The 21,960-nt window shown below is 45.1% G+C and overlaps 1 protein-coding gene across 2 annotated transcripts in view; it reads left to right on the top strand.

The window, feature by feature from the left end:
• The first annotated feature begins 453 nt into the window (after positions 1–453).
• TMTC1 (transmembrane O-mannosyltransferase targeting cadherins 1) overlaps positions 454–21,960 on the top strand; it is an 82,829-nt gene continuing 61,322 nt past the window's right edge. The window contains exons 1-3 of one of the 2 annotated variants that reach the window (XM_040345545.1): positions 454–606; positions 5,563–6,346; positions 21,163–21,340. In XM_040345545.1, the coding sequence (XP_040201479.1) occupies positions 5,736–6,346; positions 21,163–21,340 (789 nt within the window). In that variant the 5' untranslated portion in view covers positions 454–606; positions 5,563–5,735. Of the gene's footprint in view, positions 632–5,562; positions 6,347–21,162; positions 21,341–21,960 lie in introns of both variants that reach the window. The other variant, XM_040345546.1, reaches the window with a different exon arrangement.

The following is a 21,960-nucleotide window of genomic DNA, read 5'->3' as shown; positions in this document are numbered from 1 at the left end:
GATAGAAGGAGGGATGGAGGAGAAGAGAAGGATGGAGGATTAGTGAAGTATGGATGGAGGGTTAGGGAAGGATGGGTGGAGGATTAAAGAAGGATGGATAGATGGAGGGATGGAGGAGAAGAGAAGGATGGAGGATTAGAGAAGGATGGATAGATGGAGGGATGGAGGAGAAGAGAAGGATGGAGGATTAGCGAAGGATTGATGGAGGATTAGAGAAGGATGGATAGAAGGAGGGATGGAGAAGAAGAGAAGGGTGGAGGATTAGAGAAGGATGGAGGATTAGAGAAGGATGGATCATGGATAGAAGGAGGGATGGAGGAGAAAAGAAGGATGGAGGATTAGAGAAGGATGGATAGAAGGAGGGATGGAGGAGAAGAGAAGGATGGAGGATTAGCGAAGGATTGATGGAGGATTAGAGAAGGACAAATAGGAGGGATGGAGGGGAAGCACTGAGGATGCGCGGGGAGGAGGCGGCTGCTGCTGTTTATTCGCAGCTGTGCTGAGTCCAGAGAGGAGGAGAGACTGCAGAGACTGTCAGCATCGGAGACAACCTACAACTGTCAGATCTCCCCGAGAGACAGCGGAGACACCAGAGTCCTCTGTAAGGTATCAGACCTCCTCGTAGGGACCGGTGAGTGCCGGAGACCGCACTGCCCAGACTCTCCCACCTTCTGCTGATCGCAGGGAGACCTCAGCAGAGAGATCGCACCGCACACTCCGTTCACCGCACGCCGCACACTGACAGCCGGAGACCTCAGCAGAGAGACCGCACATTTTCTCCCACATACTCCGCTGACTGCGCACCGCACAGCTGACAGCCGGAGACCGCACTGCGAATGTGATAGCGGCCGATACTCCATGACAGCTGCGCACTGCCGGCTCTGACACCTCCACCTGTACTGACACCAGAGACTGCATGGAGTATACAGGAGGGAAGGGGGTGTCAGACATGCTCATGGAGCGTCACCTGTTAGAGGTGGGGAAGGTGTCATCAGTGGGAATATTATGTAAGGTAGAGAAATAAATAGAGGGATGACAGAGAGGTGGGGCTACATACAGTGTCACAGAGGAAAGAGTGCTCAGACAGGTAGGTACAATCAGGGCCGGTACAAGGGGGGGGCAGAAGGGTCGGGTGCCCTGGGCGCTACTATTTACTGGAGGAAGGGGGGCGCATGTGAAGTGCTAGCTGTGTGCTTAAAAACTGTCTGCACACACCAGCCCCTAATACCTACACCTGCAATGATGTGCCGAGTGCGCTCCTGCACCCGGCAGAAACGTAGAACAGACCAGCACTTCACTTATTGATTCCCCTGTCAGTGGAGAACCCCCCCCCCCCCCCCCCCCCCCCCCCCCGCAGGCGCTTGGTATTCCCTACCCAGCGTCACACACTGAGAGGCTGGCCGGAGGCGGGATGGGAACAGTGCGAGGAGGGGTGGTGGACGGCACCCAGGTGACACCATAAAGAAAGCTGGCAGTTGTAGTGGGTGCTGTCAAGCCCCCCTCCCTCCAACCCCATCATTGAAGCTGTGATGGAGGCAGTGTGAGCGGGGGAGAGGCGAGCTACGGGATCTCAGAATGTTTCGCCCCCCGACCCCCCTTTCTCCTGTCAGCAGTGCGGGAGGAGAGACAGCGGCTCTCTCATTACTTTCACCGCGCTTCACTTATTGACTCCCCCGCGTTGTTGGTCTTCTGGAACTACATGTCCCATGATGCTCCACTAGTCTGGAGCATCATGGGACATGTAGTTCCAGAAGATTAACAACGCGGCGAAAGTAATGAGAGAGCCGCTGTCTCTCCTCCCGCACTGCTGACAGGAGAAAGGGGGGGCGAAACATTCTGAGATCCCGTAGCTCGCCTCTCCCCCGCTCACACTGCCTCCATCACAGCTTCAATGATGGGGTTGGAGGGAGGGGGGCTTGACAGCACCCACTACAACTGCCAGCTTTCTTTATGGTGTCACCTGGGTGCCGTCCACCACCCCTCCTCGCACTGTTCCCATCCGGCCAGCCTCTCAGGAAAGGGACTACAGCTCCCAGCATGCACTCTGCTGGGGAAAAAAAAATAGAGAGAAAGAGATCCCATAGCCCAGAAACAAGCCGGGGGAATGAATGATATACTTAACTGCTCCAAAAGACAGAAACAGAAAGAGAGGAGTGTACTGGGGAAGCCAAAGAGGGAGCCATGCTGCTGCTGCTAACCAGAACCACCAGAGAGAGCCACGCTGCTAACCAGCACCACCAGAGAGAGCCACGCTGCTAACCAGAACCACCAGAGAGAGCCACGCTGCTAACCAGCACCACCAGAGAGAGCCACGCTGCTAACCAGAACCACCAGAGAGAGCCACGCTGCTAACCAGAACCACCAGAGAGAGCCACGCTGCTAACCAGCACCACCAGAGAGAGCCACGCTGCTAACCAGAACCACCAGAGAGAGCCACGCTGCTAACCAGAACCACCAGAGAGAGCCACGCTGCTAACCAGAACCACCAGAGAGAGCCACGCTGCTAACCAGAACCACCAGAGAGAGCCACGCTGCTAACCAGCACCACCAGAGAGAGCCACTCTGCTAACCAGCACCACCAGAGAGAGCCACGCTGCTAACCAGCACCACCAGAGAGAGCCACGCTGCTAACCAGCACCACCAGAGAGAGCCACGCTGCTAACCAGCACCACCAGAGAGAGCCACGCTGCTAACCAGCACCACCAGAGAGAGCCACGCTGCTAACCAGCACCACCAGAGAGAGCCACGCTGCTAACCAGAACCACCAGAGAGAGCCACGCTGCTAACCAGCACCACCAGAGAGAGCCACGCTGCTAACCAGAACCACCAGAGAGAGCCACGCTGCTAACCAGAACCACCAGAGAGAGCCACGCTGCTAACCAGCACCACCAGAGAGAGCCACGCTGCTAACCAGCACCACCAGAGAGAGCCACGCTGCTAATCAGCACCACCAGAGAGAGCCACGCTGCTAACCAGAACCACCAGAGAGAGCCACGCTGCTAACCAGAACCACCAGAGAGAGCCACGCTGCTAACCAGAACCACCAGAGAGAGCCACGCTGCTAACCAGAACCACCAGAGAGAGCCACGCTGCTAACCAGAACCACCAGAGAGAGCCACGCTGCTAACCAGAACCACCAGAGAGAGCCACGCTGCTAACCAGCACCACCAGAGAGAGCCACGCTGCTAACCAGCACCACCAGAGAGAGCCACGCTGCTAATCAGCACCACCAGAGAGAGCCACGCTGCTAACCAGCACCACCAGAGAGAGCCACGCTGCTAACCAGCACCACCAGAGAGAGCCACGCTGCTAACCAGCACCACCAGAGAGAGCCACGCTGCTAACCAGCACCACCAGAGAGAGCCACGCTGCTAACCAGCACCACCAGAGAGAGCCACGCTGCTAACCAGCACCACCAGAGAGAGCCACGCTGCTAACCAGAACCACCAGAGAGAGCCACGCTGTTAACCAAAACCACCAGAGGGCCACACTGCTAACCAGCACCACCAGAGAGAGCCACGCTGCTAACCAGAACCACCAGAGAGAGCCACGCTGAGCCACTACCAGGGTACAGACATGCTACACTACTGCAGAAGTTTCGCTGGGTCTGGTAAGAGGGCCTGTAGGCAATTATCCTTTACTGATCCTAGGGACTGAGCCATTAGGAACTGCCTAAGCTGCTATCCTCTAGACCTAATACAGCCTCTGCAGGCTAGAGGATAGCAGGTTAAGCAATTGTTGACTGCCACAATGAGCTCCAATGCTGTGCTGATGGCCCGAAAATATTGTGTATGTGGGGGGGAGGGGGGGGGGGCGCAGTTTGCCATGTTCGCCCTGGGCACCAAATTACCTTGTCCCGGCACTGGGTACAATACACAGACGTAGCAGTCCTCTTACAACCTAAAGGGTGAGCGCTGTGCTGTCAGATGGAGACTGTCTGTAGAGAGAGATCACATGGAGACGAGAGAGAGAGAGAGAGAGAGAGAGAGAGAGAGAGAGAGAGAGAGAGAGAGAGAGAGAGAGAGAGAGAGAGAGAGAGAGAGAGAGAGAGAGAGAGAGAGAGAGAGAGAGAGAGAGAGAGAGAGAGAGAGAGAGAGAGAGAGAGAGATGGAGACTGTGCATAGAGAGAGATCAGATGGAGACTGTGCATAGAGAGAGATCAGATGGAGACTGTCCATATAGAGAGAGAGAGATCAGATGGAGACTGTCCAGAGAGAGAGAGAGAGAGAGAGAGAGAGAGAGAGAGAGAGAGATCAGATGGAGACTGTCCAGAGAGAGAGAGAGATCAGATGGAGACTGTCCAGAGAGAGAGAGAGAGAGAGAGAGAGAGAGAGAGATCAGATGGAGACTGTCCAGAGAGAGAGAGAGAGAGAGAGAGAGAGAGATCAGATGGAGACTGTGCATAGAGAGAGATCAGATGGAGACTGTCCATATAGAGAGAGAGAGAGAGAGATCAGATGGAGACTGTCCAGAGAGAGAGATCAGATGGAGACTGTCCATAGAGAGAGATCAGATGGAGACTGTCCAGAGAGAGAGAGAGAGAGAGAGAGAGAGAGAGAGAGCAGATGGAGACTGTCCAGAGAGAGAGAGAGAGAGAGAGAGAGAGAGAGAGAGAGAAATCAGATGGAGACTGTCCAGAGAGAGAGAGAGATCAGATGGAGACTGTCCATAGAGAGAGAGAGAGAGAGAGAGAGAGAGAGATCAGATGGAGACTGTCCAGAGAGAGAGATCAGATGGAGACTGTCCATAGAGAGAGAGAGAGAGAGAGAGAGAGAGAGAGAGAGAGAGAGAGAGAGAGAGAGAGAGAGAGATCAGATGGAGACTGTCCATAGAGAGAGAGAGAGAGAGAGAGAGAGAGAGAGAGAGAGAGATCAGATGGAGACTGTCCATAGAGAGAGAGAGAGAGAGATCAGATGGAGACTGTCCAGAGAGAGAGAGAGAGAGAGAGATCAGATGGAGACTGTCCATAGAGAGAGAGAGATCAGATGGAGACTGTCCAGAGAGAGAGAGAGAGAGAGAGAGAGAGAGAGATCAGATGGAGACTGTCCATAGAGAGTTTAGATGGAGACTGTCCATAGAGAGAGATCAGATGGAGACTGTCCATAGAGAGAGAGATCAGATGGAGACTGTCCATAGAGAGAGAGAGATCTGAGATACCTGGCAGAGAGACCTCATCTGACCTATGATAAGGGAGAGATGACAGCCAGGGAGTTCAGAGGACAGTAACATCATTCATAGAGACTTTCCAGCTCAGGACAGGGACAGCTGATCTGCAGATTCTGTAAAAATGTGACAGCTGATAAAGAGATATTGAAAGCTGCTATGTAAAGAGACAGGCAAATGTAAAGAAACAGAAGAGTGTGATGACAGAAGAGATGACAGGAAATGATGCATTACAAATGTTAAATGGATATATTATATAGGAGACAGCTCTCCTATCATTGAGGAACATTTATTATAGACAGCTGCAGGGCCAGGCTGGGACAGTTGTCCTAGAGAGCCCACCCAGTGAGATCTACTGACAAGGTCTGAAATATCTTTTTCTTCTTCTTCTTCTTTCAGAGATCCCTCAGCCTGCCAGCCAAGTGTATGGATAAGATGGACAAGATTCAGGAACCACTGACCCTAAAGAGGAGGAGATTTTCAGACATATTGTTTAGGGTGGAGCAGTAAGCCTACGCCTGACAGAGACTTGCTCCACACAAGATGTGAGGCATCCATTGGTTGTGAAGAGTATGAGAAGGGCTGGGCGGGCCTTTGATGATCAGGTATGCCCAAATACCCCTAATAATGTGGAGCAGTTGGCACAAGGGACGAGTATGGCTAACGGCGGGAACCAAAGAAACATCAAACAGGTAGAAAATGACCCCCCAAGTCATAGGGGGTCCAGGAACCTCCAGAACTCGCCTACAGACCTGAGCATGAAGAATGGGCGAAGTTTCCCAGCTGTCACCCAGAAAGGTCATTCCAATGGTGGGGTAACAAGCACCCCTAGAGAGAGCCCCAGGAACACAACTAATGGGGTTGGAAAGAGCCACTGTGCAGGCGGGATGCCGGATGACAGCTATAAAGCTGGACTCAGAAGACCCAGAAACTCCTTCTTTACCAAAGGGGTCGATCTTGGCACATGGACGTTTGCCCTCCCGGCCTTGGTGGCAGGTCTATGCTTTGCCAGGTCTCTGTATGGGGAGTTTGTCCACGATGACATCTGGGCCATCCTCAACAACCCAGACAGCCGAGGAGAGACCAACCTCAGCAGTGTCTTCAGGAATGACTTTTGGGGCAAAGCCATGAATGACAACACAAGTCACAAGTCATATCGGCCACTGTGTGTGCTGAGCTTCAGGTACCCAGCAGTTTTTATTTTGACATCAAATTTTGATTTAGTTTTAGTCATGAGCTGGATATACACTATATCATTTTCCTTAGATTTACCAAAACCGTATATGAGGTCAAACCTAAACACTTTCAATTTGTATGCAATCAGGCCGGCCCTTACACTACATAGTTGAAGGTAAATCCAAAGAAAATCTAACAACAAAGGTTGTATAGTGTGTATCCAGCTATTGTCTTTTGACTAAAGTGCCATTTTAGTTTTACTCATACTTTATTCATCTGAATTGTTTTATTTTTAGTTGACTAAAATCCCTAGTATATTTTAGTCAACTCAAATTTCCTAAAATCAAATACGTTTTTATTTATTTTTTTGCACATGCAATACAGACACAGATTTAGTCGCTGCGATATATAACATCTTTATAAATAAACAAACAAAAATATTGCATTTGGACAAACAAAAGTGCAACTTTTAAATATATAAAAAAACAAACAAACTTGTAAACTCTTTTGGCTGTAATGTCATTGCACATATTACCTGAATATATTACCAACATTAAATATTAAGGAAAAAAATAAGAAAAGCCTTTTTTCCTAAGTAAATAAATAAATATATATATATATATATATATATATATATATATATATATATATTTTTTTTTTTTTCTTTCATCAGCTTAGTAGATGCCCCCTACTTATTCTTATGTGGTAGTGCAATACATGTTTAAACTTTAACTACTTCAAAACAGGGCACCTTTACCCCCTTCCTGCCCAGGCCAATTTTCAGCTTTCAGTGCTGTCACAATTTGAATGACAATTCTGCGGTCATGCAACGCTGTAACCAAATAACATTTTTATAATTTTCTTCCAACTAATAGAACTTTCCTTTGGTGTTGTTTAATCTCCACTGGGTTTTTACTTTTTGCAAAAAAAAAAAAAAACGAAAAACGGACCAAAAATGTTGAAAAAAAATAAGTTTTTCTTAGTTTCTGCCAGTAAATTTTGTAACTAAGCAAATTTTCTCCTTCGCTGATGTGCGTTGAAGAGGGAGCACTGATAGGCTGCACTAATGAGGTGGCACTTATGGGCACTGATGAGAGGGCACTGATAGGTGGCACTGATAAGTCGCACTGATAGGTGGCACTGATATGCAGCACTGATAGGCAGCACTGGTGTGAACTGAAAGGTGGCACTGATAGGCGGCAATGATGGGTGGCATGGATAGGCAGCACTGATGGACACTGATGAGCAGGCACTGATGGGCACTGTAAGGCAGCACTGACTGGCATCACTGATGGGCACTGATTCGTGTTGCTGATGAGCACTGCTGGTGCTGCACTGATAATCAGGGCACTGATAATTAGTGCCCTGATTACCTGTACAGTCTCCTCTGTGAGGAGATGCTGCTAATTGGCTCTCCTTGCCTCACACTCACACAGTTTGAGGCGAGGAGAGCTGATAAACGACACTTCCGTGTTTACATGTTGATCGGCTGTGCTTGAAAACAGCTGTTCACATGGGTAAAAATCTGCGTCATCGGCTCCTAGTGACACGGCGCAATCGCCGCGCTGCATGCCCCCGTGGGTGCATGAGAGGCGACATCATATACGACGGATCCCGTCTGACATCATTTTACTATACGGCAGTTGTAGTTAATGTGCTATTAATATATGCTGAGGATGGAATTTTGTTGCTGATTTACAAAAGGTCAGCAGAGGGTGCCAAAGAGACGATATGACTGAGTGTAATGTGTGGAACTGCATAGGAAAGGGAAAGGATTGATGGAAGCCTGCATCTCTCAGCCAATACAGTTTGATAATAGAGTCAGGGGGCTGGGGCTTTAACAGGCAGGTGGAGCTCCAAGAAAAGTGGAAGTTCAGGTGGCTAAATGTACATCCCTTACATTTTCATTCTGATTTTCGTCATAGTTTTTGTCAGTTTACTTAATTAGAATTTTATTTTCATTTAGATTTTGTCACTGAAAACATGCAGCTTACAAATGCTATGATGAAAATATTGTTGTTGATTAAATTAACACTATTACCCAGGAGGGCCTTTGTCTTCCAAGCCTAAGTATTCTTCAGCCATGTAATGTTAGGTTGGGGGATCCCAGTATGTCCCTGGATGGGAATGGGATTCATAGGTCCCCGGTAATCTTCTTATTACATGAGGTAATGATTATTCTAAGGTTTCTGATATTTATGTAGCAGTAGGATGCTGGGTCATCAGTTTGAGATGCCTCTGAGATTATTCAGAATTAATTGGTGCATTTTCCCTGCTTCAAGTGGCATTAGACTTGTATGGGAATGCAAATCCTGATTAAAGCAAACAAAGGCTCATCGACACTCACCCTTACAGTAGGTACCGGTATATGATTATTAGTAAAGTGTACATTTATAGAGCATTGACATATTCTATGTTAATGTTGAATTGCTATGATTCTTATTACATAGTCAACAATTCCATATAGAGAACATTTCTCATTGGTCTCAGGTACAGAAGACCTTATTATGGTCACCCTTACTAAGCCCAGGGTCACACTGGTGCAGTGTGGGGAACCGCACGTGATTCAGACAGGGATCATTCCACATTCCTGTTCAAATCGCATGCGATTCTGTGCTGTGCGATTTGAGCCCATTCATTTTGTATGTCTCATATGGCACCGAAGCTGCACCAAAAGGGTGCACTTGGAAGTGCAGTCGCTGTAGATCCGAGGGGGACATGCAAGGAAAATAAAAAAACATTTTTTTTTAGCTTGCACATGATTGAATAAAAAAATCTGCAGAGCTTTCACTCCTTTCAGAGCTTCCCCTCGGATTTACAGCGACTAGACTTCCAAGTGTAATTTCAAGTGCACTTTGCACTTGTAGTTTGCACTTGTAGTGCAAAGTGGATTTACCTTTCGTAAATAACACCCCTTGTGTTGCTGTGTAGTGGATGTAAGGTTATGTACAGGAAGTGATAAAGGACAGCAGAGCAAAGCAGTGCATGCTACATAGGTACAGGGATATTGTCTTGCTGAGCAGGAGATGTCAAAATATTTATATTAAAGCGAAGTTCCTCCTGGGAAAAAAAAAAAAAACTTGCCTGTCCAGGGAGCCCGCAATGTCGGCACCTAAAGCTGACCTGTCCCTCAGCTTAGGGTGCAGGCACCGGCATCCTTGCTAAGGGAAACAGGAAGTGAAGCCCTGCGGCCTCACAGCCTTTTTCCCTCTGCAGTCGCAAGTCGCGCTGCACGTTCTGAATGGTCCCTGCTGTCTTCTGGGACCTGTGTGTATCCCAGAAGGCAGTGGGGGGAAGGAGGAGGGGATCTTTCCCCAGAATTGGGAGCAGATACCTGCATTTGACAGGTATCTGCTCCCCCCTGAAAGATTGACAGTTATTTTGTGTTTTTTTTTCTTTTTTCCCCCATTTACGAATAATCACACCAACTGTTGTCACCCTGTCACCAAGCTGCTTGGCGATGGTCTTGTAGCCTATTACACAGTGGCGGCTGGTGTTCAAACAAAAAAATAAAAAACACAATTGCAGCCTCACTGTGCCCATCAAATGCAGCCACTGGGATATCAATTGTCACCACTGTGCCCATTGATGCCACTGTGCCCATTGATGCCGCTGTGCCCTGTAAAATGCCCCTCCCCCACCCGGCACTTACCTTTCTGGGGTCAGCCATCCTCCTTCCACGTCCCTTGATGTCTTCTCCCGCCCTCGATGACGCTTCAGCCAATCAGGTTACCGGTAGCCAAAACCGGTGAACCTGATTGGCTGAGACGGCTGTCAGTCTTACCTAAGGAACGCAGCCCCCGTACGTCCCTTAGATACGTTTCCTGGAAGCCGACTACAGCCTGAGGGCTGTACTCGGAAAGCCTATCAGAGCCGCTGGCTCTGATAGGCACTTCCACACAGCCAACCAGCTGCTGTTATTCAGGTGGCCGGCGCTCACCATCCGGCCATCTGAGTAATCGGCGGCATCAGCAACATTAACATAGATTCATGCAATGCATGAATCTATGTTATTGTAATCAATGGCGGCACGAGAGCCAGAGGGGGCGGCGCTCTGGCGCCCTCTATAGACGCACCGCCACTGCTATTGTGTAGGTCTACAATATTGGACAGCTCTTTAGTCTTGGCCATGGTGGAGAGATTGGAATCTGATTGATTGAATGCTTCTGTGGACAGATGTCTTTTATACAGGTAACAAGCTGAGGTTAGGTACACTCCTAATCTCAGCTTGTTACCTGTATAGAAGACACCTGGGAGCCAGAAATCTTGCTAATTGATAGGGGATCAAATACTTATTTCACTCTCATTAAGTGCAAATCAATTTATAACTTCTTTGAAAAAAAAAATCTGGATATTTTTGTTGTTCTGTCTCTCACAGTTAAAACAAACCTACCGTAAAAATTATAGACTGATCATTTTTTGTCAGTGGGCAAACATACAAAATCAGCAGGGATCAAATACTTTTTTCCCCTCACTGTATAGGAAATACACATATATTTTGTGTCAGGAACATGGTGTTGAGCCATGGATATTACATCAGTATATTAAGTGATATTCAGTGATGGGGATATGGTGTTGCTGAGCAGTAATCAAGTAATGGAAGAGATTAGTAATAGGTCATGGTGCTAAGTACATCCTAAAATTGGGGAGTAAACTTTTTTTTTCTGCATACTTCTCTCCTGAGGCTGCTGTGAGCTGCACTGTAAATGGCCAATAACTACAATTCAGGGGACATTGGCAGATGTTTCTGCACACATTGGGGATTCCTATGGGGACCAGCAAATGTTTTAGTTGTTTCTGGGCACAGAAAGACCCTGGAATTAGAAAAACTGAGAAAGAAAGAGAATTGTAGAAAAAGGCGAGAGATATTTTCCCGCAGTAATCTCTCAGCCATGACGGTGGACACTGGGGAGCTGTGGGGATTCATTGGGAAGATATTTCATAAATGTGCGCAGTGCAAGCGTGTGGTTGGCCAATAAATGGCCCAGGACGACTATAAACAAGGTTTACACGTTATTACCCGATAGCATGCCTCTGCCTGGAGAGTAAAATAGTTTCAGATGTCAGCCTCAGTGTATAAACAATGTCCCCCCCCCCCCCCCCCCTTTCCTCACAGCGTGGTATGGATAACACAGCGGCTTTTCTTCTCAACAACTTTCTCCGGTTACATTTGTACTCGGCTTTGTTACTGTAACTGGATTTGAAAGGAGAGGGGGATTCCACTTTATACCACCCTGCCATCTGAAAAATCATGCCAGCTGTAAATTCCCTTTACAGCTGAACTCCAGGATAAGCAAATATTGCCTAAATACAAGAAGCATGTGTATTATTCATTAAATGTTGGTGTGCCGTGTGTATTTCTTCCAGATCTGTGCAGTAATCCAGTGTGAAACTTTTCCTCTTATTCCTGTAATAAAGACCGGTCACTGCTGCTCTCTCTACTTGTGCAGGATGACTGGTCTTGTCTCCGCCCCCTCCTGTAGTTTTTTGCAAGCAGTCTGTAGTGGGTGGGGCCTGCTGGGTCCCACCCACAGCATTGCTCTCTGTGCGGGGTATGTGTAGCACAGTGATGATGTAACTACTACTTTTACAACATAACTGGTTTTGTAAAAGCATTTGGGGCACTCAAAGTGGATTCATATCCTTTCTTTATGGTGTAGCGCTACCCCCGCAGGAGCCGCTGATTTGTTGTTGGGATCGGCATATTAAGTTACCTTGATGTGGCCCAGGGGTGCAACTGTAGAAACAAAGTAGTGAGCGAAGGTCCAGACAGTGAATAAAGGTTTTCCAATGCTTTATTTCCAGGCCAACATCAATTAGGAAAGGAAAGGTTGATGAAGAGAGAAAGGAACCTTGCGGTATCAGGCCTGGATATGAACAGAGCAGTCCTGCTCTTAGTAGTACCACTCTAGCTGGAGTGGGTAAAGTGCCCCCAGACAGACCCCTATCACAAGCCTGGCAGCCGGAGTGTCACTTTGGTTTTCTGCATAGGTCACCGGATGACAGCAAAGCGTACCTGTCAGCGTTCCGGTCACCAGATCCCCGATTGGTTCGTTCAAGCCCTGTTGGACAACCTGCCTCCGGGTTCCCCTAAAGCCGACCCCCCAATCAAACGGCATCCAGCCTTGGATCTTCTAACTAGGATCGGGAATCCAGTAAGTCACTGGAGTCCCCTTTTACCTCCGGATGAGGTTCTGTGTAGCCTGCAATATTGGTCAGGTGGGCCACGCCGGCGGGGTCCATGGATGCGCGCACCCTATATATTATATATATATATATGTGTATGTATATGTGTGTGTGTGTCCCCGGATTTCATTTGAAAATCTGGTCACCTTAATTTTGTAGACTACAGAGAAAGCTGGAAACAATATACGCCGTCGTATGTCTGTGATCCGCCCGTCCTAACTATGCGGCTGATTCATAGAATCAGTTACGCATAGAATCAGCACAGTGAGGCTGCACTGATGGGTACTGATATGTTTTACGTTAATATTGTTAACGTTTGTTGTTAATAATAATTATTTTTGGAACTTAATTCTGCTTAAAACATTTAACAGTGTCATTCCATGAGATAATTTACAAGGGCGTGTTTAGGGGTGGGGCAGGGGAGGGGTTGGGTGGTGCAACTAGTGGCTAGTAACTCTTAAGGCTTGGCTAGTAGCTCAGGACTTGAAATTTTGAGCCCTGTGTATATGTATATATATATATGTATATGTGTGTATATATATATATATATATATATATATATATATATATATATATAAAACTCAACGTGTGTGTGTGTATGTATGTATGTTCCAGCATCACGTCCAAACGGCTAAAGATATTAATATGAAACTTGGCACACATGTTACTTATATGTCAGCAACAAACATAGGATAGGTGGTTTAACCCTTACCCACCCCCATTTGCCATGGTCGGGGTTTTCCTTTAAAGTCCCATTCAACTCTATGGGAAATACATGTTACTTCATAACTTCCAAACGGCTGTACATATTTCGATAACACTTGGTCACATGTTACTTATATGTCCACTTAAACTATAGGATAGTTAATGTATCCCTTAACTACCCCCATTTGTGAGGGTCGGGGTTTTTGTTTAAAGTCCCATGCAAATCAATGGGAAATGTATGTTCCCACATAACTTCTGTACGCCTGGAGATATTTCAATAATACCTGGTACACATATTACTTATATGCCAAATACAAATATATGACAGTTAAATTAACCCTTACCTACACTCTTATATAAAAGATGGGTATATTTATATTACTATGATTTTCCTCCCCAAAAGGTTAAGATAGGAAGACCGGGCAACGCCGGTTATTCAGCTAGTATATATATAAATGTTGAGATGCTCACAGTGTGCAGTTTAATCAGAGTAAGCTATCTCAATTCAGGAGAGGAGCAGGTATAATTGTGTGCAATTGATGGGAAGGCTGAAGTTCAGCTTGAGGCTCCACTTACATTTGTGCACCTATTGTCATGGCACCTCAAACGTGGCCAGCAGACGCGTGTTTTCACACACAACAAATGTATTAAAACATGCAGTAACAAACGTGCAAATCCCTATGCCCAAAGAAAAGTGCAGGAACTTCTTGGGCATGACAAGTGAATGGGCTGCCCTATGTGTGTCCTGTGAAACGCACGTTTACGCGACTCGCAAATGTGAATGGGACCTTTAAGAAGACATTGCAGTCGCTTAAAAAAACATGCTCAATTTAACACTTTTTTTTAAAAAAAATAATTGATTGAGTTTTCAACACGGCGCCGTGGCAGTGCTATTTCACACGTCAAGCTTCAAATGAAATGGGGTGCTTTGAAGATGCTAATTGCTGGTTAAGCTACAAATAGCACAGACATCTGCGGGGAGATCACAATGCGCTCTTTCAGGCTTAAATTAGAACCAAACCGCACTGAAAATGTAAACATATTATCAAAGGCTGCGCCTCCAGCTCGCCGCAGTTGTGTGCTGTGAGATATGTAATCCGATCCCCTCTGTGGGATTTCGCCTGCATTAAGGCTTCAGTGGGAATGCTAAGACCTGCCATGTTTGTTCTCATTCGAAATTTGGAGGAAATTCTAAAAATTTGTGGCGCCTTTTGTATTATTTTTTTTTATATAAAACAAAAATAACTTTTATGATGAATGCAATTGATACAGCGAGATTATGCGCTCGGTTCACAGGCCGGATAAACGTAACCCCTTCCCGCCTGCTGTGGCATCCCTTTAAACAGTTCTGATTGATCAGGGAGGCAGAAAGGGTCAGTGATCGTGTGGCCTGTTACAGTGGTCACACGATTAGGAGCCGGTGTTCCTTCAGATTAGGCGACACATCAAAACTTGTAATGGAAATGACATTCCGCCTCGGCTATCTTGGTACACCCCGCAGTCAGCCCCAGTAAGCCTGAAGTCGCCAAGCAGGCATCTTTTTACACCCACCAAAGTCTTGCATTTCACACTTTATTCTTACCATTAAACTGAGCTTATATCGTGAAATACAGTTTTTAGCAACAGGCGCGTTCACTGTAAAGCGCTGCTCGTCTTAGCGTCGCTTTATCGCTGTTTTAAGCGCTCCTAATCCACTCTAAAGATGCTGCTTGGAGGACTTTTTGGAACGTCCCGCAAGCGCACCACTCAAGTGTGAAAAGTCATACTTGAATGAATGGGAGGCGGTTTTCAGGCGCTTAGGAGAGGCTATTTCCAGCGCTATACTGCCTGAAAACTACCCCAGTGTGAAAGAGGTCTAAGACAAAAAAGTGATGGGAAATCCAAAATATTATGCCGCGTACACACGATCATTTTTCAGCATGAAAAAAAAAACGTTTTTTAGCATGTCCAAAAAACGACGTTTTCCCAACTTCATCATTAAAACGACGTTGCCCACACACCATCGTTTTAAAAAAATGATCACGTACGACGGCACTATAAAGGGGAAGTTCCATTCGCCTTTGGGCTGCTTTAGCTGATTCCGTGTTAGTAAAAGACGATTTGCGCTTTTCTGTCTGTTACAGCGTGATGAATGTGCTTACTCCATTACGAACGGTAGTTTTACCAGAACGAGCGCTCTCGTCTCCTAACTGAGCATGCGCAGGTTTTTTACGCCCACACACAATCATTTTTTACAACCCGAAAAACGACATAGTTTAAAACGACGTTAAAAAATGCAGCATGTTCGAATTTTTTGTTTTTTTTGTTTTTCAGAACCTGAAAAATTATGTGTAGCCCACACACGATCATTTTAAATGACGTTTTTGAAAAACAACGTTTTTTTCATGCCGAAAAATTATCGTGTGTACGCGGCATTAGAGCCCTTTAACAGCAGGGTTACCTTGCTAAAAAGTAAAAACGCAAGCAAAATATTTTCCTTTAAAGTGGTAGTAAACTCGATGAACTTTTTTTTTTTTTTTAACCCTGTAAAGCAAAAGGCATAATGAGCTACTATGCACCGCATACTAGCTCATTATGAAATACTTACCTTAGAACGAGGCATCAGTAACTTACCTGGTCCATGCCGAGGGAGATGACATCTTTCCTCGGCGTGTCTTCTGGATATCGCGGCTCCAAAATGTTTTTTTTATTTTTATATATATATTTTTTATTTATTATATATAAAAAAATTTTTTATATATATATATATATATATAAATATTATTATTATTATACTCTTCTAATATATATATATATATATATATATATATATATATATATATATATATATATATATATATATATATATATAAATATATATTTTATTCTGCTATAGTCTAATATTTTTCTATTCGAATTTGAGTTAATTCTATATAAATTTCGAATTTCAGAAGATGGTTACGGTATATATATAAATATAAATGTAATTATATATAATTATATATATATATATATATATATATATATATATATATATATATATATATATATATATATATATATATATAATTACATTTATATATATATATATATATATATACCGTAACCATCTTCTGAAATTCGAAATTAGAAGAGTAGAATAATATATATATATATATATATATATATATATATATATATTTTTTTGTATTCTGCTCTATTCTAATATTTTTCTATTCGAATTTGAGTTCATTCTATATGAATTTCGAATTTCAGAAAATGAAAGATAGATAGAAGATAGATAGAAGAAGCCAGGTCATATTCTATTGTATTTGATTACATTCTATTACATTCCATTCTGTTCTTTACTATTCTTTGATTTTCATTCTATTGTTTTATTATTTTATATTCTATATTATTGTATATTTTTTTTAGAAATCGATTTATATTTTTTAGATTTTGATTCAAATTTGCTTTCAATTTTCATTTGAATTTGTTTTCTAATCGAATTGTTTTGTTCGGATTCGGTTAAATTCGTTAATATTACAATTCGGAAATTCGTATGCACCCGAATGTCCGAATAATGAAAAATTTGTACGAATTTTGATTCGGAACGAAACGAGGAATTGGAGTAAGAACTAGTGGTTTGGGCTTTGAAGGCACACGATACGATTTATATGAAAATACGAGAAAAATGTTATTGGTATGAAATATCATAAAATCAGTTATGAACATAAAATCAACTAAGGCCCCATACACACCATAGAATCCATCCGCAGATAAATCCCATCAAATGGGTTTGAGCGGATAGATCCTATGGTGTGTACACGCCAGTGGATCTGCTTCCGCGGATATATCTCCCCTGGGATGGATTCCAGCAGATCGGATATTTGCTGACATGCAGAACAAATCCATCTGCTGGAATCCATCCCAACGGATGGATCCGCTGGTCTGTACAGACTCACCGAATCCATCCGTCCGAAGGGATCCCCCGCATGCGTCGCAATGATTCAACGCATGCGTGGAATTCCTTATATGACAACGTCGCGCCCGTCGCCGCGTCATAATCGCGGCGACGGCGCGACACGTCATCGCCAGAGGATTTCTGCGCGGATTTCAATGCGATGGTGAGTACACTCCATCGCATAGAAATCTGCGGAAATCTTTGAGAGGATTTATCCGTGGAAACGGTCCGCTGGACCGTATCCGCGGATAAATTCTCTCGTGTGTATGGGGCCATAGAGATTAAATGAATAGCTGGTTCTACAGAGGTTAACGAAACGAAATGCACATGCCTAGCGCAGAATGGCATTCAACGAAACATCGGAAAAGTCGGCCGACTTATAAACATTTACGATTTCCAAACAGGAGGAAAGTCCCTAACGGGTTCGTAACCCGGTAACCCCCTTTACCGGAGTTCTGGCTGCAGCTAGATGTTATACTGTAACCCCAGTGTTTTGTCCTCGGATGGCCGGCTTTCCTGTAAAAGTGATCCCAGCAGCGGATTTACTGCAAAATGACTTTTAGAAGTAGCGGGAAAGGTGCCCCCCTCCCGCCGCTTCCCACACCGATCAGTAGCAGAGTTTTTCCATAGAGATAAGTGATGGCTAGATGGCCACCACTCATCTTCATGGAGGATCGGTGCGACGTCAACGTCACTTCCGGTTCTCAGGCCAGTCAAACATGATTATTATTTTATTTTTTTTCCTTAAAGCAAAAGATAAACTTTTTTGGGTAGAGGAGAGATTTGTAGTCTATCAGAACCCCAGACCTCTCCATAAAGAGGACCTTCCATGCTGTATTGTTATGGTAAGGGATGTTTACATTCCTTGCGATGGCAATAAAAGTGATCAACATTTTTTTTTTTTTTTTTTAAAGGGACAGTGTAAAAAAATAAAAAAAAATAAATGTAATCCAAAGTGCCCCTGTCCCCGCGTGTTCGAGTGCAGTAGTGCAGGCATATGTAGGTCACGCCCACATACTGTATGTAAACAGTGTTTGCACCCCACATGTGAGGTATCCCCGTGACCTCTGAGTGAGAGCACTGAGGTAACCTGGACAAATTTTTAAAGCATTACCTATGGAGATGTTTAAGTACTGTAGTTTGGCGCCATTCCACGAGCGCATGCAGTTTTAAAGCATGACATGTTAGGTATTTATTTACTGGGCGTAACATCATCTTTCATGTTATACAAAAATATTGGGATACATATTATGTTTTGGATATTTTTAATTGAATAAAGTGTATTTTTAAAATTGCATTTAAAAACCCCTTTGCAAAAACTGTGTGACATTAAAAAAAGTTAACGACCGCCATATTATTCTATATGGTCTCTGTAAAAAAAAAATATATATATTTATAATGTTTGGGGGTTCTAAGTAATTAAGTAATTGTCTAGTAAAAGATACTGGGCCCGATTAAGGTACATTTGCGGCGGCGTAACGTATCGCTTTTACGTTACACCGCCACAAGTTTTACGGGCAAGTGCTTGATTCACAAAGCACTTGCCTGTAAAGTTGCGGCGGCGTAGCGTAAATCCCTCCGGCGCAAGCCCGCCTAATTCAAATGATCCGGGTAGGGGGCGTGGATCATTTAAATTAGGCGCCTTCCCGCGCCGAACGTACTGCGCATGCTCCGTTTTGAAATTTCCCGCCGTGCTTTGCGCGAAATGACGTCGCACCGACGTAATTTTTTTAACGTAGACGTGGATTACGTCCTTTCCTATTCACGGACGACTTACGCAAAAAAAAAAAAAAATTCAAAATTCGACGCGGGAACGACGGCCATACTTTAACCACTTAAGCCCCGGACCAATATGCTGGCTAAAGACCCAAGGGGTTTTTACAGTTCGGGACTGCGTCGCTTTACCAGACAATTGCGCGGTCGTGCGACGTGGCTCCCAAACAAAATTGGCGTCCTTTTTTCCCCACAAATAGAGCTTTCTTTTGGTGGTATTTGATCACCTCTGCGGTTTTTATTTTTTGCGCTATAAACAAAAATAGAGCGACAATTTTGAAAAAAATGCAATATTTTTTACTTTTTGCTGTAATAAATATCCCCCAAAAACATATATAAAAAAAATGTTTTTCCTCAGTTTAGGCCGATACGTATTCTTCTACCTATTTTTGGTAAAAAAAATCGCAATAATCGTTTATCGATTGGTTTGCGCAAAATTTATAGCGTTTACAAAATAGGGGATAGTTTTTTTGCATTTTTATTTTTTTTATTTTTTTTACTACTAATGGCGGCGATCAGCGATTTTTTTCGTGACTGCGACATTATGGCGGACACTTCGGACAATTTTGACACATTTTTGGGACCATTGTCATTTTCACAGCAAAAAATGCATTTAAATTGCATTGTTTATTGTGAAAATGACAGTTGCAGTTTGGGAGTTAAACACAGGGGGCGCTGTAACATTTAGTGTTCACTGTGTATGTGTTTACTAGTGTAGGGGGGTGTGGCTGTAGGACTGACATCATCGATCGAGTCTCCCCTATAAAGGGGATCACTCGATCGATGCAGCCGCCACAGTGAAGCACGGGGAAGCCGTGTTTACATACGGCTCTCCCCGTTCTTCAGCTCCGGGGAGCGATCGCGACGGAGCGGCTATAAACAAATAGCCGCGCCGTCGTCCCGGATCGCTCCCTGAGGGGACCCGACCTCCGCATGTACCGGGGGTGGTCCCGAACGGACCCCCCACCCACGTCTAGCAGGGCACGTACAGGTACGTGATTGTGCCTGTCTGTGCCATTCTGCTGACGTAAATGTACATGAGGAGGTCGGCAAGTGGTTAACATGGCAAGTCTATCTATACGCCACGAAACAGCAGCTTTAACTATACGCCGGGAAAAGCCGACTAGCGACGACGTAAGAGAATGCGACGGCCGCGCGTACCTTCGTGAATCGCCGGAAAAAGCTAATTAGCATACTCGACGCGGAAAACGACGCAAACTCCACCCAGCGGGCACCGAAGTATTACACCTACGATCCGAAGGCGTACGAAGCCGTACGCCTGTCGGATCGAAGCCAAAAGCCGTCGTATCTTGGTTTGAGGATTCAAACTAAAGATACGACGTGGCAAATTTGAAAGTACGCCGGAGTATCAGTAGATACTCCGGCGTACTTCTTCTGTGAATCTGGCCCACTGATTTTAACTTAAGCTTAACGTAAGCAACAAACGTCAGGAAAAAGGACCAACCAACAAGTGGTTAAATCCTTTGGGACTATTCACACCACTTTGTCGAGGGTAAATAGAGCAGTGTGAAAGCATATTTGGAGCTGTCACGAAAACAGATTCGGCTGCTAGCGGTGCGGTATTAACCCCCGCTAGGGGCCTAAAAAGGGTTAATACCGCCCGCCTGCGGTTTCCCATTGTTTTAAATGGGAAGGAGCAGTGAAGGAGAGGTATACACGCCGCTCCAAAGATGCTGCTTGCAGGGTTTTTTTTTTCTCTCCTGCCAGCGCATCGCCTCAGTGTGAAAGGCTTTCACATTGAGGAGGCTGGGCAGGAGTTTTTCAGGTGGTATTTAGGGGCTATTTTTAGCGCTAAACCACCTGAAAAACTCCTCAGTGTGAAAGGGGCCTAAATGTACGATATTTATGAAGCAGTAATGTAATCACCCTTCTCGCTCATGATTTGGACTTCATACTCTGCCCTCTTCTCCTCCTCTCCATAACATACAGCACGTAGGTGGGAGATTCTCTGTAATTTAAAAGAAGATAGCTGGGAAGGTTAATCGCATTATTACAAGTTTTCAGTTCAGTCCACACCACAGGAAATTACAAACACACTGGAATTCAGGCAGGATCTACAGGTATTTTCTGTACTTGCAGTAAATGTATTTAGCCTGGAAAAAAAAAGAAAATTAATGCAGCCACCACATGTAAGGACTGGTAAACTTCAATATTATTATAGTTTATTTTAGGGTTTAGATACATTTTAACATTTTCTTTCTTTTCTCCTGTTGCAGGATGAATGTATATTTGTGGGGTCTGGATCCCTTCTATTTCCATATGGTGAATGTCGTATTACACAGCCTGGTCAGCGCCTTGCTCTGTTATGTGTGCAGTCGGACCGTATTTGAAGACCGCAGACCGGCATTGGGCACTGCACTCCTATTTGCTGTGCACCCGGTTCACACAGAAGCTGTAAGAGTCTTTAATATAGATGTTTAATTTGTTATTCTGTAGCAAACAATTGCCTTAACCACTTAAGACCCGGACCAATATGCAGGTAAAAGACCAGGCCCCTTTTTGCGATTCGGCACTGCGTCGCTTTAACTGACAATTGCGGGGTTGTGCGACGTGGCTCCCAAACAAAATTGGCATCCTTTTTTTCCACAAATAGAGCTTTCTTTTGGTGGTATTTGATCACCTCTGCGGTTTTTATTTTTTGCGCTATAAACAAAAATATTCTTCTACCTATGTTTGGTAGGGTGGGGCTGGACGTGTGACGTCATTGATCGCCTTTCCCTATATCAGGGAACAGACAATCAATGACAGTGCCACTGTGAAGAACAGGGAAGGTGTGTTTACACACACCTCTCCCCGTTCTTCAGATCCTATGACCGATCGCGGGACTCCGGCGGCGATCGGGTCCGCAGCCGCGCGCCCGCGACCCACGGCTGGGCACTTAAAGCGCAAATACAGATATGTGAATGTGCCCATCCATGCCATTCTCCCGACGTATATCGGCGTTAGGCGGTCCTTAAGTGGTTAAAGGGAACCACAAGCGGATGGCTTAGGGGACAAATTACTGAAGTTTGAAG

This window comes from Rana temporaria, chromosome 3 (genome assembly GCF_905171775.1).
Source record: "Rana temporaria chromosome 3, aRanTem1.1, whole genome shotgun sequence".
Classification (NCBI taxonomy): domain Eukaryota; kingdom Metazoa; phylum Chordata; class Amphibia; order Anura; family Ranidae; genus Rana; species Rana temporaria.
Note: the sequence above shows the minus strand (reverse complement) of the source record. Positions and strands in the feature narration are given on the sequence as shown.